A 16,435-nucleotide genomic window follows, 5' to 3' on the forward strand; every position below is an offset into this window, starting at 1 on the left:
CCTGTGTTTTTAAGATCTACTGTTAAGTAGGATTACAAAAAATTATCAGTTCCAAAAATCACAGGTTAACTTTGCTGTTAAACGAATATTTGTGTTCAAAATGATTTCGTATTACCCTAATGCTAAATTCGCCAACGTTGCATGATAATTTACTGCTACATTAAAAAGCTCTCGGTTCGCCGGAGAAACTGTTTATGCGTGATTCATGGTCAGTTTACGCAATATGACTTGACTTGCCAATGAATGGAGAACTGTGTATAATGTTGTTACCATAGTCACAGCACTCTTTGTTCTGGCAACTTAGAGTGCAGCAATTCAACAATACCAGAATATTGACAAACCGCCGGCGCGTCTTATTGTGGCGTTGCAGAATCAAAATCACTTTGGTCTTCGCGACTTCTTCAAAGAATGGTTACAAAATTGGAGAGAGTTGCTGTCATTGTTGTCCATGTCTAAGCTGCTGTCATTGTTGTCCACATCTAAGTTGCTGTCATTGTTGTCCATGTCTAAGTTGCTGTCATTATTGTCCATGTTTGAGCTGCTGTCATTGTTGTCCACATGTAAGTTGCTGTCATTGTTGTCCATGTCTAAGTTGCTGTCATTGTTGTTCATGTCTAAGCTGCTGTCATTGTTGTCCACATCTAAGTTGCTGTCATTGTTGTCCACATCTAAGTTGCTGTCATTGTTTTCCATGTCTAAGTTGCTGTCATTGTTTTCCACATCTAAGTTGCTGTCATTATTGTCCATGTCTGAGTTGCTGTCATTATTGTCCATGTCTGAGTTGCTGTCATTATTGTCCATGTCTGAGTTGCTGTCATTATTGTCCATGTCTAAGTTGCTGTCATTGTTGTCCACATCTAAGTTGTTGTCATTGTTGTCCATGTCTAAGCTGCTGTCATTGTTGTCCACATCTTAGTTGCTGTCATTGTTGTCCACATCTAAGTTGCTGTCATTGTTGTCCGCATCTAAGTTGCTGTCATTGTTTTCCATGTCTAAGTTGCTGTCATTATTGTCCATGTTTGAGTTACTGTCATAGTTGTCCATGTCAAAGTTGCTGCCATTATTGTCCATGTCTGAGTTGCTGTCATTGTTGTCCACATCTAATTTGCTGTCATTGTTGTCCATGTCTAAGTTGCTGTCATTATTGTCCATGTTTGAGCTGCTGTCATTGTTGTCCACATCTAAGTTGCTGTCATTGTTTTCCATGTCTAGGTTGCTGTCATTATTGTCCATGTCTGAGTTGCTGTCATTGTTTTCCATGTCTGAGTTGCTATCATTATTGTCCATGTTTGAGCTGCTGTCATTGTTGTCCACATTTAAGTTGCTGTCATTGTTTTCCATGTCTAAGTTGCTGTCATTATTGTCCATGTTTGAGTTGCTGTCATTGTTGTCCATGTCTAAGCTGCTGTCATTGTTTCCACATCTAAGTTGCTGTCATTGTTGTCCATGTCTAAGTTGCTGTCATTATTGTCCATGTTTGAGTTGCTGTCATTGTTGTCCATGTCTAAGTTGCTGTCATTGTTGTCCACATCTAAGTTGCTGTCATTGTTTTCCATGTCTGAGTTGCTGTCATTATTGTCCATGTTTGAGTTGATGTCATTGTTGTCCATGTCTAAGTTGCTGTCATTGTTGTCCACATCTAAGTTGCTGTCATTGTTTTCCATGTCTGAGTTGCTGTCATTATTGTCCATGTTTGAGTTGCTGTCATTGTTGTCCATGTTTGAGTTGCTGTCATTGTTGTCCATGTCTTAGTTGCTGTCATTGTTGTCCATGTCTGAGTTGCTGTCATATGCAGTTGACTTGATTTTGAGTTGATTTCATTGTTATCCATGTCTGGATTGCTGTATTCCTATTTTGTGCTGCTGTCGTTGTGTCCATGTCAAGCTGCTGTCATTTTTGTCCTGATGTTTAATTGAATGCATTGCTGCAATGTCTAAGGTGCTGTCATTGTTTTCCTAATTTTGAGGTGATGTCATTGTTGTCCATGTCTAAGTTGCTGTCATTGTTTTCCTTATTTTGAGGTGATGTCATTGTTGTCCATGTCTACGTAGCTGTCATTGTTTTCCTAATTTTGAGGTGATGTCATTGTTGTCCATGTCTACGTTGCTGTCATTGTTTTCCTAATTTTGAGGTGATGTCATTGTTGTCCATGTCTACTTTGCTGTCATTGTTTTCCTAATTTTGAGGTGATGTCATTGTTGTCCATGTCTACGTTGCTGTCATTGTTTTCCTAATTTTAAGGTGATGTCATTGTTGTCCATGTCTACGTTGCTGTCATTGTTTTCCTAATTTTGAGGTGATGTCGTTGTTGTCCATGTCTACGTTGCTGTCATTGTTTTCCTTATTTTGAGTGGATGTCATTGTTGTCCATGTCAAAGTTTCTGTCATTGTTTCCTCTAATGGCTTGAGCTCGATTTTTAAAATTGTCCTTAGGGGTCTAAAATAATAAATAAAATGTCATGCTTTTGTATACATTAACTTTGATTTAGTTAATTTTTTTTATTTTTACATGTTAATGTTTATTTGTTAAGAACTTACACTTGTGCAGTTTAGTTTTTTACTGCCAGACACGTTGTTGTTACATCTTCTCAAATTAATTGAATTTAATTCACGTCTTCGATCAGTGGTCTCACATCAGTCAGCAGTATAAAGTGGTCATTTTATTTGGGGAAAAGTTTTCGTATTTCAATATGGCTAATATTGTGCTTGTTTTTGTTCGCCTAATATTGTGCTAGTTCCCAAAAACTTGAGAGTTTTTATAAATTGTATAATAAGTCTTGGACAATCGAAAAGGTAAAACATCACTGATAAGTAATTTAAGTAATTTTGTCCTCAGTTCTGAGTCATCATGGAATGCAAGCCACCCAGGTATCGACTTACGTACACTACGGAGTCTTTCAGCGGATCTAGCGATAGATGGTAATCCAAGTACAGCTATGCGTGATCTCAGTTGCGCTCACACCGGTAAGTATTAATACAAAAGGAGTTTGCCAGTGTTATTTTCAGCTTCAAAAATACATCGACTGTTAAAAACATCCCAAAAACATGTAATAGCTAAGAGCAATTCTGATAGTTTAACCTGAGCTCAACACTCTGTTTGTGCTTATATAACGTATAAAATATGCATGTGTTGACCATCGAGTAGTTTCTCGCGCAAAATTTGCACCGCAGTTCTGAACGTGTTTTAACATAGTGGCCCGGTAACAAGTGAGTCTATTTGTTCTTAATAAGTGCTTGCATAAAAACTTATTCGGTAACCAGCAATGAATAGCCGTTGATAGTATAAAACATTGTGAGAAATGGCTCCCTCTGAAGTAACGTAGTTTTCGAGAAAGAAGTAATTTTCCACCAAAATTATTTGATTTGATTTCGAGACCTCAGAATTAGATTTTGAGGTCCCGAAATCAAGCATCCGTAAATTCGTCTGACAAGGGTGTTTTTTCTTCCATTATTATCGCGCAAATTTGACGACCAATTGAGTTCAAATTTTCACAGGTTTGTTATTTTGTGCATTTTGTTGAGACACATTAAATGGGAAGACTGGTCTTCGACAATTACTTATTCCGTTTGTCTCAAAACAAACTGTACACTTTTGAGACGGCTGCCGAATAACAAAAAACCTTATAATTCTGGGGGAAAAGATTGGCTAGCTTATGGACTCAACTTTCATATTGACACAAAAAAATCCGAAAATAATTCATGATTGGGTAAGCACTGTTCACTTTTGTGAAGGGTATACAAATTAGGCTGCGTAAGAATTAGCCTTCCCTTTGTGAGAGGTAAGTCCTTTAATCGTAGCTTACCAAATTCAATCCAAGATGTTGGCTACTTCAGGTCAGTTGCCAACATCTGTGACATTTTTTTTTTTTTTTTTTTTTAACAAACCGTAATTGAAAAACCAGTTTACTTAATCCCCATCCGGTTATTAAGTAGATCAATGAGATGTTCAACTAATCTTACATTTACTGAGAAATGTTGGGTGAAAGTTTTATTCGGAGTCTCATATTACGTAGAACAGTTTGTACCACCAACCCATCCTGACTCCCATGAACAGTTGAGTCCACCAGTTGAGTCTAGTTCGTGTATTTCATTCATTTTTTCGTCAAATAAATCATTGCAATTTGAATATTCTCTGTAACTTGCAAAACACTCCTGTATTGATGTTTAAGTGCAAGAATCGCATCCCTGGTGGAAGGTGAACCTGGGAGCAAACCACTGCCTCGGTCGTATCACCCTTGTCAACAGAGGAGATTGCTGTAGTAAGTGAAGTCGTTTTAGAAAAATATCAACAAAATATTTGAAATTCAAAAATTCAAGCGGTGTACAAGCTTTTGTTTTTACTAAAACAATTAATTTTGCATTTGCCTTGGTTTTAAATTAGACTAAAATGTCCTTTTCACTGACAGGTGAGCGTTTGTCTGGGGCCATCGTGAGAGCAGGCAATGAGACTGACATTTTCAACAATGCCGCGTGTGGGTTACCAGTGACATCGGACCAAGCATCGATCCCTGGGGCACACATACCGATTGTGTGTGACCCGCCAGTGATTGCCCGCTACGTCAGTGTGGAAGACGACAATCCAACTGCAGACTCCAATGCTCTAGCACTAACACTGTGCGAAGTGATGGTTGAAGAGTACCCTATGGAAGACTGCCATCAAACAAGAAGTAAGGAAATAATAGATTGTATTTGTGTACCGTTCTTTTCACAAAGTTGTGTGCTGAATGTCACATACCCTCCTTTCAGTGTTGTTTTGAATGATTGTGTCATTGTGAGTTACGCTACGCCAATGACGACTAGGCCTATATAACATGTAAAAGTGGTACGCTTATATTTTTACAAAACACAACCAAACTAAAGAACAATCTTAAAAGGAATCATAAACGTCCCTGTGTAGTCTGATCAGCAGAGTGTGGGTGCGAATCCCCAACCGTGACACTTGTGTCCTTAAGCAAGACACATAACCATTGCTTCGTCCTTCGGATGGGACGTAAAGCCGTTGGTCCCATGTGTTGTGTAAACGCATGTAAAAGAACCCAGTGCACTTATCAAAAAGAGAAGGGGTTTGCCCCGGTGTTCCTGGCTGGATTGGCAGAATATTGCGCCACAGCACCTTGTAAACCATTACATGGTGCTTAAGGATTAGATCTTATATCTCAAATTTCGCCCCACTCCTGGCAGTAATAATACCTGGCGCTTTGTATCCTTTGGCAAAAGGCGCGTTATAAATACGGTTATTGTTATTATTCGTTTCTTGTTATCTTCGTGTATTGTCTTTTTCTTTCTCGTGTTTTTTCTCTACAGCCGCGACGACCATGGACAAGGCTTTACCACTTGCTGGCATACTATCCACATTGCTATTCGAAGGGAAATGTATTGTGGAACCACGCCCTCTATCGGTCCTTCACATGAATTCACCAATGCAATGTTTCCTAAGTTGTAAAATGAACGGGTGTTGGTCTTTCGACTACGTCATGACTTCTGGTCAGTGCAGGCTCTACGATGTAAAGGCTGGAGACTTGAAGGCAGATGATCAGCCAGGCTGCTTGGTGTATGCAGTAGTCCGTGGCTAGACCATTAATGACTTCAAGAACCAACCATCGACTGCATGACCTCTTCGATTTGTTTTAAATCAGACCAAAATATGTGACACTTATTTGCCATCATAAAAAGTCAAGTCTCCCCTACCTACAAATTGCCGTGACATGTTAACAGCAAACACGTTTCAATGAGAACATCTGACTTGACTTTGTGGGGTGTCGTGGCCGAGCGGATACGAGCACCGAACGCAAGCTCTTGCGTTTTTATTCAGCAGAGTGTGTGATCGAACCCCGGTCGTGACACTTGTGTCCTTGAGCAAGACAGCACCATAAGCTTCTCTCCACCCAGAGGGTAAATGGGTACCTGCGAGGGCAGAGATGGTTATTTCGACTTATAAGCTTCAACAAGTTACAAGGACGGGTTTTTGCCAAAGTAACGTTATCATTATTAAATAGTACTACATTTCTTTGGTGGATTTATGACCGTTCTTTACATTTATTCCAAAAAATATGATTCACCAGAAACATCTCACGGACCCTAGAAATAGAGCCAACTTGGCACATAGTTCATTTTTACCGTCCAATCTGAAATGGTTGTCTGCAGCAAAAGGGCTGATTGTCAGTGGAACAAAATTAATAATAGTCCACATGCTAAACAAGATGTATAATTATCAAAATGATAAGCAATGAAAGTATGCACGCTCAACAAGTTGTACAATACTATCAAGTAAAGCAAATCCCATATTAAAATAACAATTTGCAACTTACTAGAAACTTCAATGGAATGATGCTAGCGGGTACGTCGGGCTGTGGCATGGAGCTATGTGTCATTAACTCGTAGACGGATCATACAACTTAATTCAACTCAAAATTGTAAACCAAAAATAACGGAAAGAACGAAGACTCAAAACACGTCTTGCCGCTGTCACTTCTTGTGCAGGAATGATTTGAGTCAAGCGCTGCCAATGCAGGACAGCTCCGTGCCACACTCTTAACGCCTCAGCGAACTGCAAGTATTCTTTATAAACTGAAGTTACTTATGAAAAAGGAATTCGGTGAATTTGAATATAGTCTGGTTCCAAGACCCAAAAATCTCCGACTAGGCTCTGTCGAATTTAGGGTCCGGTATCACCCAAAATCACGTGACCAAAAAGGAGGAATTCCTCCTTTTTCGAAGTTATCCGAAATGTTCCGAACGTGTTGTCGTCAACATTCGGACAGTATCGTTGGTGGTCGGTATGGAATCATAATGTCAGTCCTGTCGGCCGTAGATCCAGGAGTTTTTATGCCAGCTATTGTTAATGCAGGCGTTGTGCCTAAATAAAGCGTTTGCAAAGCGATGCGACAAGTTAAAATATATAAACCTGGGATATCGCTCCGGGATCTGGTAAGTTTTTGTCCCTTTTCTTCAAAAATATTTTCTCAAAAGTGGTTTTGACTTGAGTGTACATTAGACATTGATTGAGGATTAGTGTCATGATTTTTGAAAGTGGTAAAAATGGGGCAAATCTGGTGACTATTTGTCGAAATTATACGAGTTGAACCAGATTGCCATTTGCCGATCAAAATAATCTCGTAACCCTCCGGCCTGGCGGCCGTCGGGAGGAGGGTTACGTTATCGCAACTATATACTAGTGCAGACATGGTTTCCCTCTGGAGATGACCCCCGACCCTGACAAGTTGCGTCATGCTCTATTTTTAACCGTGGGTGATACCTGACCTAAGATTTTTAACAAAAGACGTCAGGAATCTTTGGTCAGGGGACCAGACTAATTTGATTAATTAAAATCCTTGGTAAGTGTTTGCTTGACTTGGGGATGCCCCTCCAATTAGATATGGCGGTGATTGTAATGCAAGAGTCATGAGATATTCGGTGATTTTGTGCTGTACTTCTATCTATCTAGTTATTCATCATTGGTCTGGTCACAATAATTATTGGGTACATAATGTGAACAAAAGAGGTAATTGAGAGGGAAATGACTGGTGTTATACGCGAATGCAGTCAATCCTTGCAGTGAGGAACCACACAGGCAGTTTTTCAAAAACGATTTTTTTTTTCCAGTCCACGAACGAATACTAATAATCAGTTAAACACCCTGTCGGTTTCCGTCAAATACACTGGGATACCATCTTGCGTCACCTAATTAATAGTTATAATGATGTAACATGTCGGTGTATATTTTCTTTTAGAAGTTCAGACTAATATCTGCATATCGTCAGATACCTTTCTAAAGACATTCGTAGCTACTATCTTAAACTCATAACATTGTTACAAAAAGTGTGTGTACACGGTTATCAATTAAAGTTTTTATTATTACATTTTTTGCCTGTAGTGTTATGTATAGTACGTTTCTCTACTCGGAGATTGGCGTATTCTTTATAGCAGCTGCACTTAATTATTTTATTTTAGAAGTTCAGACTTATATCTGCCTCAGGTACAGTGTACAAGTTCCTATAAATGTTGCTCATCATTATTGTTGTGTTATTTTACCTTTGTCCTTTATAAGAGGATTCTGTCGAAAAATAATATTACAAATTCACATCTCTACTGCTAAATCACTTATTATGTAAAATGTCAGCATGCAGCACCGTTTTTTTTAAGACACTGGACACATTTTTGTTTTCAAAGACCAATTTTCTCACTTGATGTGTACCAACATGCATTGTGGGAATTTTGACTCAGTTGGTCAATGAGGTTGCAAGACACTGATGCAGAAAAATAAACATTGTTGCATAGTTAATTTGTTTGCTTTCATGCTTAATAAAATGCTTCAGGCCTGAAGTATTTTAGTATTTTTAATAAGAAATCTCTCTCTTTCAAAAACTACAATTTACTTCAGAGGGAGCCGTTTCTCAAAATGTGCTATAGACATTTACCAACAGTTAGTTCCACATTGCTCGTTGAAAGCTTTGCGCACTAACTTGAATAACCAGAAGTTTCCAGTGCTATTTATTCAAAATAACTATTTAGAAGACTTTGTTTGATTTTGGGGTCATTAAGAAAAGTCATATTAAATATTCCAGTTGTACTAATATTAACAAGTTGATTCTTTGTTTGTGTCCTTCATCACGGTGTTTGGCAAGACACTTTTTAACAATCGGCTTCCATTCTAAGGCCACCCTTTAATTAATCCACGACAGAGAAACAATTATTATTGTCTACGATTTGATTACATTCCGCATTAAATTGACGTCCGCAACAAAGATAATTTTAGTAAAAATTTGGTTCCGTCACAATAAAGCAACAATCGAAATAACTCCACAACTCCTAATTGATTTTTGAACTCATTGCAAATTATTACCGATGAAATCAATCGAAGGTCAGACCGTCCACTTTAATGGCTCAGATGAGACATCATTGTCTGGGGGGGGGGGGGCGGGGGATAGCCGGCCCACCTTAACGGGCTCATATATTCTCGTAGGAAACTTTAATGCCAACGATTAAGGAACACTAACACAGCCCAACAACCCTAAACTACGCATTTACGAATTAATTGTGTAGATTTTTCGTCTGATGGCGCCGTCTTTTTTATAAACATCCACGTGGAATATGATTTTCAGATAGCCAAGCAAGTATATACCCAAACTTCCCATACAATTTTTGAGAGGATGATGAAAAAGACTGGCTGGCTGATTAACGCCCTATTTTAATCACAATTCACTTTATGTTCTATCTTCCTGTAAGCATGTCAGCAAACTCGAAATGAGACAGGCCCCAGTCTTTATCCGCAAGTATATAGGTGAAAGGTGAAGATGGACGGACAGGCCTACGCTAGACTGCCCCTGTCTTTATTAACGAGCCTCGAAAAGAGACGTCAGATGTGTCCAGTCCAGGCTAGGCCTAGCAGCACACGAGCCAGGAAGTGTGACGTCATGTCCAGGCTAACTCAAAATAAATCAATTCGATTGAGGGCGCCCTCCTCTTTTAATGTTTTGCAATTTTCACGAGAATCAACAACGAACATCAGTCAATGCGGAATACGTTGCTAGGGAATTCCTGGTATTGTAACGGTTAATTAATTGACAAACGTCTTTGTTTTGTACTATTCGTGTAGACGCTGCCGACGCTTCAATTGTTCCACACTGATTGCATAGAAGAGGTAAATTACTCGTGTTTTAAAACAGCAGATACTTTTTTTTTTTTTTTTTTTACACAAAATTACAGAATCTTCACTCATGTATTTTGTATGGATTGAAAAAAAAACAATTGATATTTATAAATAATATTAATAATATAGGCCTAGTCGTCGTGACTCGTGTGTTGTTGATTGTTGTTTACGTTTACGTAGATTTGTAGTTGTTGTAGTTATCTTTCCGTGTCCTGCCACCACTAGTATTTCACATTTGTTTATTAAAAGAAATCCGGAATCTCATTTGGTTGGGTAAACTTTACTCCTACCTAGTCGTAGAAGTTAACTATTTCTAAGGAGTAGGTAAACTTCATCCACACTCGGCCAGTACTTTAAATCTTCCTTATTTATATATGCCTAGCTAGATCAAGTTAAATAACCACCCTTCTTAATCTAATCTAATATCTTCTTTATGTCTAAAGAGGGTTGAGAGAAAACAGACATGACATTGAGTTGACAGACAGAGTCAGAGAGGCAAACCAGAGTTTAATGCCAATCCGCTTGGTTGGTTGATTTTACTGAATGGCCAAAGAAAGGAACCGCTGTTGGATGGGAAAAGGGTGCTCCTAGAACTATAAGAGGTTTGTTCCACTGCAGCAGAATGAACCTCGTAGTTCTACGTAGGAGTAGGAAAAGGGGCGATGTATGCTGTAGTGAGTAGGAAAAGGGGCGCTGTATGCCCCCATTTATTTCCCACCAACACAGCTAGTTTCTTTTGACCAATCAGCAAAATCAAACGAACGGTACTCACAATACCTAAAGGTCTGTAGACTTTTCAGTTAAAGTTCAAATAAAGTATCATAATCATTAAAAAAAATAGCAAAATTTTGACCCCCAAAAATTATCTACATGGTGATGGTCTTGACAGCGCTGCGTGTTTCATTGGGAGGAATTTTGTTCAAGGCGTTTTAATTACAGTTAGAAAAGTAAAAATGACAGTTTATATTAGTTGTGTATTGAAAGGGTTGGACTTAGAGAATCAGAAAATCTCAAAATAGTAACAACAATACAAAAGGCGAGGATCCTGAGAAAAAAAAACCTAAGATCTAAGTCTACAGGACAAAGCCTGCCTCGAGGAGTTACCGGCACAAAGGAAAATGCTATCTTTCTTTTGCATGATACTGTCACAAGATGAACTAAATTAAAAACATTTATATAGTGCCAAATCCAACTTATAAAAAGACAAGCGTAAGGCACTTTATTAAACAAGCAGGCAATAAACATACCAAAATATAAAAACAATGAACAGAAATTCCATGAACACCTAAAAACAATACAAAACAAAACAATGGAACTACACAAAAAACTCCTAGGAGTCCTAAGAAGGAGGAAAACAAGAGGAACTCTTAACCTAACTGTAAAACACCTCAAGAATGTAGAGAATACAACAAAAGTTTAAGAACAAATATTTAAATTTGTATACACTGTTTGTTTCCACCCAGTCTTTTGACGATCATGGTGAAGTTACATGTGAAACACGGAGAGGAGAGTCAGTTCCTATATGAGTGTACAGTCAAGACACCCATTGACGATCTGATGAAGGAGTTGGTACACATCTACAATGAAAGACTAAAGATAAGCAGGCTATGTCAAGGTAACTAAGGGAATCAATGTGTGGTGAAGAGGTTTTTAACTAGTGGTTTAAACCCAACGAGGCCTTCAGCCGTTTTCACGAAACTCTAGGATTAATCCTAACTCGAGTTAGGACGAGTTACCCGTCAAACACATGAACAGGAACTTTAAAAAAATGGTGTTGTTTCTAGGTGACGTCTCCACTTTGAGCTGATTTCATGCTCACGTTTTACCTCTAAGACATCAGCTGGATGACATCAATGCATTAAGGTATCTTGGCTCGATGCGCTAAGTGTAGCTTGCCCATGGGGAATTTTGACCATCATAACTTCATGAATGCATTTTGTTATTTTGTTTAAATCAGAAATACAGGATTTATCTGAGCACGGTGTGAGTTTGCCACCAAACATGCAAGGATTGACTGATGACCAGATCGTGGATTTGAAACTGAAGGATGAATGGGAAGAGAAGTGTACTCCAAGTGGAGGAATGATTCTCACCAAGGATCACACAGGCAGACGGAACGGGCACGGTCAGTACGCACCAGGGCTATAGACCGTATTGAACAACCCCTTTTTTGCTATGAAAGTCGCCATCTTGTAGGGCAAACCGTATGCGCGTCTAAACACGTACACCAACGCAGCACGCAGCATTCCTGGTTTGATTTCTACCGCACATGCACGCACACACCCCTGCACACGCGCACAGACGCCTGGTTGTAGAGCAGATATTTGAACGCCGTTCTCGGTGACGTCATATTCAATACGGTCTTTTCCATATTGTGTGTAAACAGGGCCCAATTTTATGGAGCTTCTTAAAGGGGACACTTTCCCTTGGATTGGGCGAGTTCGTCTATAAAAAGCTTTTGTTATGAAATGCATAAAGCCAAATATAACGATCCACACAAATATGCCTCGAAATTGCATGGTTTTTCTTTTACATTGCGAACTAACACGGTCGGCCATTTTGTGGAGTCAACAATTTGTGTGCTGTGTTAGTTAACGAAGTATAAGGAAAACCATGGAATTTTGAAGCATATTTGTATGGCTCTTTATAGATTAGTTATAAGTTTAGTGTAGCCCTCTCATTGATGTGGCTGCTCCTGGGCTTCTGATGTTAGGCGATCTTTCATTTACCAAAAAATAGAAAACAATGTTTGGGGCAAATTTTGTCAATTTATTCTCATAAATTTACATCTTCTTGTGAATGTTTGCAGCATGTAACGACAAGATGAAGGAAGTGTTCAGTAAGACAATCAGCGAGGCCAAGAAAGCTGTCTCAAAAGTAAGTAAAGAAGAGTCAGGACATTTGTGTCCTTATAAGCAAGACTCTTGACCATTTTTGCTCCCCCCTTTGGATGGGATGTAAAGCCGTTGGTCCAGTGCGTTGTGTAATGCACGTAAAAGATCCCATTAATAATAATAATAGTGGCTTCTTATATAGCGCTCAGGTCCGTCACGCAGTGACGCTCATGGCGCTTCAACATTATTACCCCTGGTCACTGGGCCTTAAATCATTCCTTAAACCATCTCAGTTCTTTGGGAGTATACAGCCTGTGCCGCCAAATATGTAGCGCACTAAGCTAATCAATCACAAGAACCATCTCTACCCTCACAGGTACCCTCTTACCTCTGGGTGGAGAGAAGCAATTATAGTTAAGTGTCTTGCTCAAGGACACAAGTGTCACGACCGGGATTCGAACCCACACTTTGCTGAACAGTAACATGTATTGCTAAGAGAAGGGGTTCACTCCCGGTGTTCTTAGTTTGATCGTCAGCATATTGCGCCACAGCACCTTGTGAACCATTACATGGTGCTATAAAGGAACAGGTCTCGTACTGCAAACACGTAGCTCCACATACCTTGCAGAAAAAAATACTGAGGGCTTTGATATGCCCCTTACGCCCGGTTCAGACAGGTGCTCCAGAGTCTCGCCAAAACAAACAGGTTAGGATCGACTCTAGGTCAACCCAAATAAATTTTTGTTTCAGACAGGCGAATTTAACATAATATTTACATTAGGTTTGTCACGTGATAGGATCGACGTCTGAAACCAAGGCGCACTAGAGTACTTCCGAATGACTGCAACAGTTGATCTTTCGACTTCTAGTGCGTCCAGTTGCTCCTAACTGTTTCAGAGGATGAACTTTTCATGCACTTAATTCAATAACTTGGTTCGGCGCAGCTCTGGAGCGCCTGTCTGAAACGGTTATTAGGGAATGTGATAAAGAGTTATATAAGAAGCCATCATTATCATTATTCATTACAGTTTATTCTACCCTTTCCCGTTACAGGATCAAGTGAAAGCCAACGTGTGTATGACCAGGCAGATAGTAGGAGATGCCAAGGATCAGTTACGAGGTTCGGTGATGATAGTGTACCCCATGGGTCTCCCTCCCCACGACCCCATCAGGATGGAACTAGAGAACACACAGGATCTCTCCGGCACTCAGGTGGGTCATGAAGGAAGTCTCATTTAAAATTTACAACCCTCCTACTATTGTGCCATTGATTCTGCTGTAGAAACACAAATTAATCAGCATTTTTATTGTGGTAATCCTGGATGTCTATTGAAATTTACTCCTCGACTAGTCACATCTCAAATAGTCGCGTTTACTACACTAGTCGCAACTAGTTTTTAATTCCCAAGATGCATTGCGGCATACAGTTTGCCGCAGGTGCAAAATAGTAACTTTCAAGCTGAAAGGATTTAAGGATTGTGTCACTGAGTCTGATTGTGTTTCGTAAATATGTAAGTAAATCATGTTGTTGTTAATTTGTACATGACACAATTGGTTCGCCGATTAGTTAAAAAACGATAGTCGCGACCAAAGTAGACAATCAATAGTCGCGGCTTTGACACTTGACACACTAGTCGCCCAGGCTTAGGCTGTTCTTATAAGGCTTCATGAGATGAGAATCCCAAGCCGTGACACTTGTGTCCTTAAGCAAAACACTTACCCATTGCTTCGTCCTTCGAATGGGATGAAAAGCCGTGGGTCCCATGTGTTGTGTAAATGCATGTAAAAGAACCCAGGGCACTTATCGTAAAGAGAAGGGGTTCACCCTGGTGTTCCTGGCTGGATTGGCAGCAGCGCTACACATTACATGGGACGTTACATGGTGCTAAGGATTAGATCAAACTTCGTCCCACTCCTTGCAATAATAATACCTGGCGCTTTGTTTACTTTGGTAAAAGGCGCATTATAAATACGGTTATTATTATTATTATTTTGAACTAAACTTTGTTGTGCACCCTTTTGCAGGCATCCCTTGCCGTTCTAGAGGAAGACGTTGCCTCGTTGTGGTTCTCTGGTAAAGAAATAGTCCGAGGAAAGAAACTGGAAGACTTCATCGGGAAGAATGAGAAGACCAAGATTATTGTCAAACTTCAGAAGGTACTTATTTTTCAGTTGCTGTTTTTCGCTGTCAATAATAATAATAATAATTGAACGTATAATAATGTGCTCTCTCTCCTAAAAAACGTACATCCCTCCAGTGACACTTAAGCTCAACCACCACCAATAGTCCAGCATTCTCCTGAAGATGAGCAGAGTAAACTGTTTAAAACGTCTTCTCAGAGCCAACACTCACACAAAAGATATTTACACATTGTTGTACCCGCAAGTTTACTAAGGGAATAAAAAAACAAAATACAATTATAGACACTTTGACGCCAATTTGTGGAGTCAATGAGTGCCACACTCAAAAAATGAACCGCTCTCAACATGTATCACTAATTTTGTTTTTCTTATTTTTGTAGAAGGGACATGGTGCACCAGCTAGAGAAAGAGTATTCAGTGAAGATGAACAGAAAGAAATGATGGCGTATGCCTACAGAAAACAAGAAGAACTCAAGGTATGAATACCATTTCTTATACAATTGAGAACACAACAATACATGCAAAATGGGGTAGGTATAAAACAACTGTTTTTATTTGACAAGAGTGCCACATTGAAATGCAGTTTTGTTTGTTTGTGTGCTGGGGTGTTGTTGTTTGTTTGTTTAGATGATCTTCCTGCCAAGGGAACTCACAAACTCCCACTAAGGTATATAAACACCAAGCTGGCAACAGCTAATCTCTCTCACACAAACATTGGTTTAATGTCTATGATTATGAATTACACGAAGACGAAGAAAAAAATAATGTAAAACATGAATATTTGATTTTATTGAAACACAGAAACTGGAGACAGAAGCAACGGATTCCCACCTTGGCTCCGATTGGGCAGATACTAACAGCTTAAAGAGACAGTTCCATGGGTTGAGAGACATCAAATGGGGAGGCACACGGTGACACAATCATTCTACAGCTGATTCCTCATGCACCCAATGCAATGGTAGTGTTAAGTCACAACTTCTCGAAGAGCACCAGACTTTTTTTATTGCGGCCATCTTGGTTGGGTCTCTGTATTATACTCGATGTTATTGTATTGCTTAATCTCAATTTATGAAAGAGCACCAGTCTGATTCCACTGAAGTGTGGCCATCTTGGTCAGTCATCCTGTGTTACGTAATGGTAATGATAGTTCTAATTCATCATAAAAGAGCACCAGACTGAACATTATTCTTTCAACCCTCACTCTTGTTACAGACCTTTCTATAGTAGATAAACAAACTGCATGACATGGGCGGCCAAATGTTATTTGTTAGCAAAACATCTGTTTTTGTTTTGCATTGAAGCAATCGCACAACATCGGTAAACAGTATTGTCCAAAGGCCCACACTTCGAGTATCACAACTTATATATAAAATAACAAACCTGTGAAAATTTAATCTCAATCGGTCATCGGAGTCGGGAGAAAGTAACAGGAAAACCCACCCTTGTTTCCGCACCTTTCGCCGTGTCATGACATGTGTTTAAAATAAATCTGTTATTCTCGATATCTAGAATTGATTATTGTTTTAATGTTTTCGTAAACAGTAAAGCATTTCATGGAATAATATTTCAAGGGAAGTCTTTCACCATTACCTTCTGTAATCCCTGTAAGTTACTTGTAAATCTGTGAATTTTTTATTTTTGTTCTGTTCAGAAAGTGTCCAATGGCTTTAATGGCTACAATAGATTTTCAACCTTGGTTTACAATACCTAAGGCTGTGATGTTGCAATTAAAGGAACACGTTGCCTGAACACGTTGGTCTATAAAAAGCGTTTGTAACCGTTTTTTATAAAATGCATATGGTTGGAAAGA

At 39.2% G+C, this 16,435-nt stretch overlaps 1 protein-coding gene across 1 annotated transcript; it reads left to right on the top strand.

Moving 5' to 3' along the window:
* Positions 1 to 9,491: 9,491 nt before the first annotated feature.
* On the top strand, positions 9,492 to 15,960 carry LOC117296708 (cilia- and flagella-associated protein 298-like). The gene is made up of 8 exons (XM_033779746.1): positions 9,492 to 9,640; positions 11,113 to 11,264; positions 11,607 to 11,774; positions 12,459 to 12,526; positions 13,537 to 13,695; positions 14,509 to 14,640; positions 15,006 to 15,101; positions 15,427 to 15,960. The coding sequence occupies exons 2-8, from the start codon at positions 11,126 to 11,128 to the stop codon at positions 15,538 to 15,540; spliced, it is 876 nt and encodes a 291-aa protein (XP_033635637.1). The 5' UTR covers positions 9,492 to 9,640; positions 11,113 to 11,125; the 3' UTR covers positions 15,541 to 15,960.
* Positions 15,961 to 16,435: the final 475 nt, after the last annotated feature.

Source organism: Asterias rubens, chromosome 11 (assembly GCF_902459465.1).
Source record: "Asterias rubens chromosome 11, eAstRub1.3, whole genome shotgun sequence".
NCBI lineage: Eukaryota > Metazoa > Echinodermata > Asteroidea > Forcipulatida > Asteriidae > Asterias > Asterias rubens.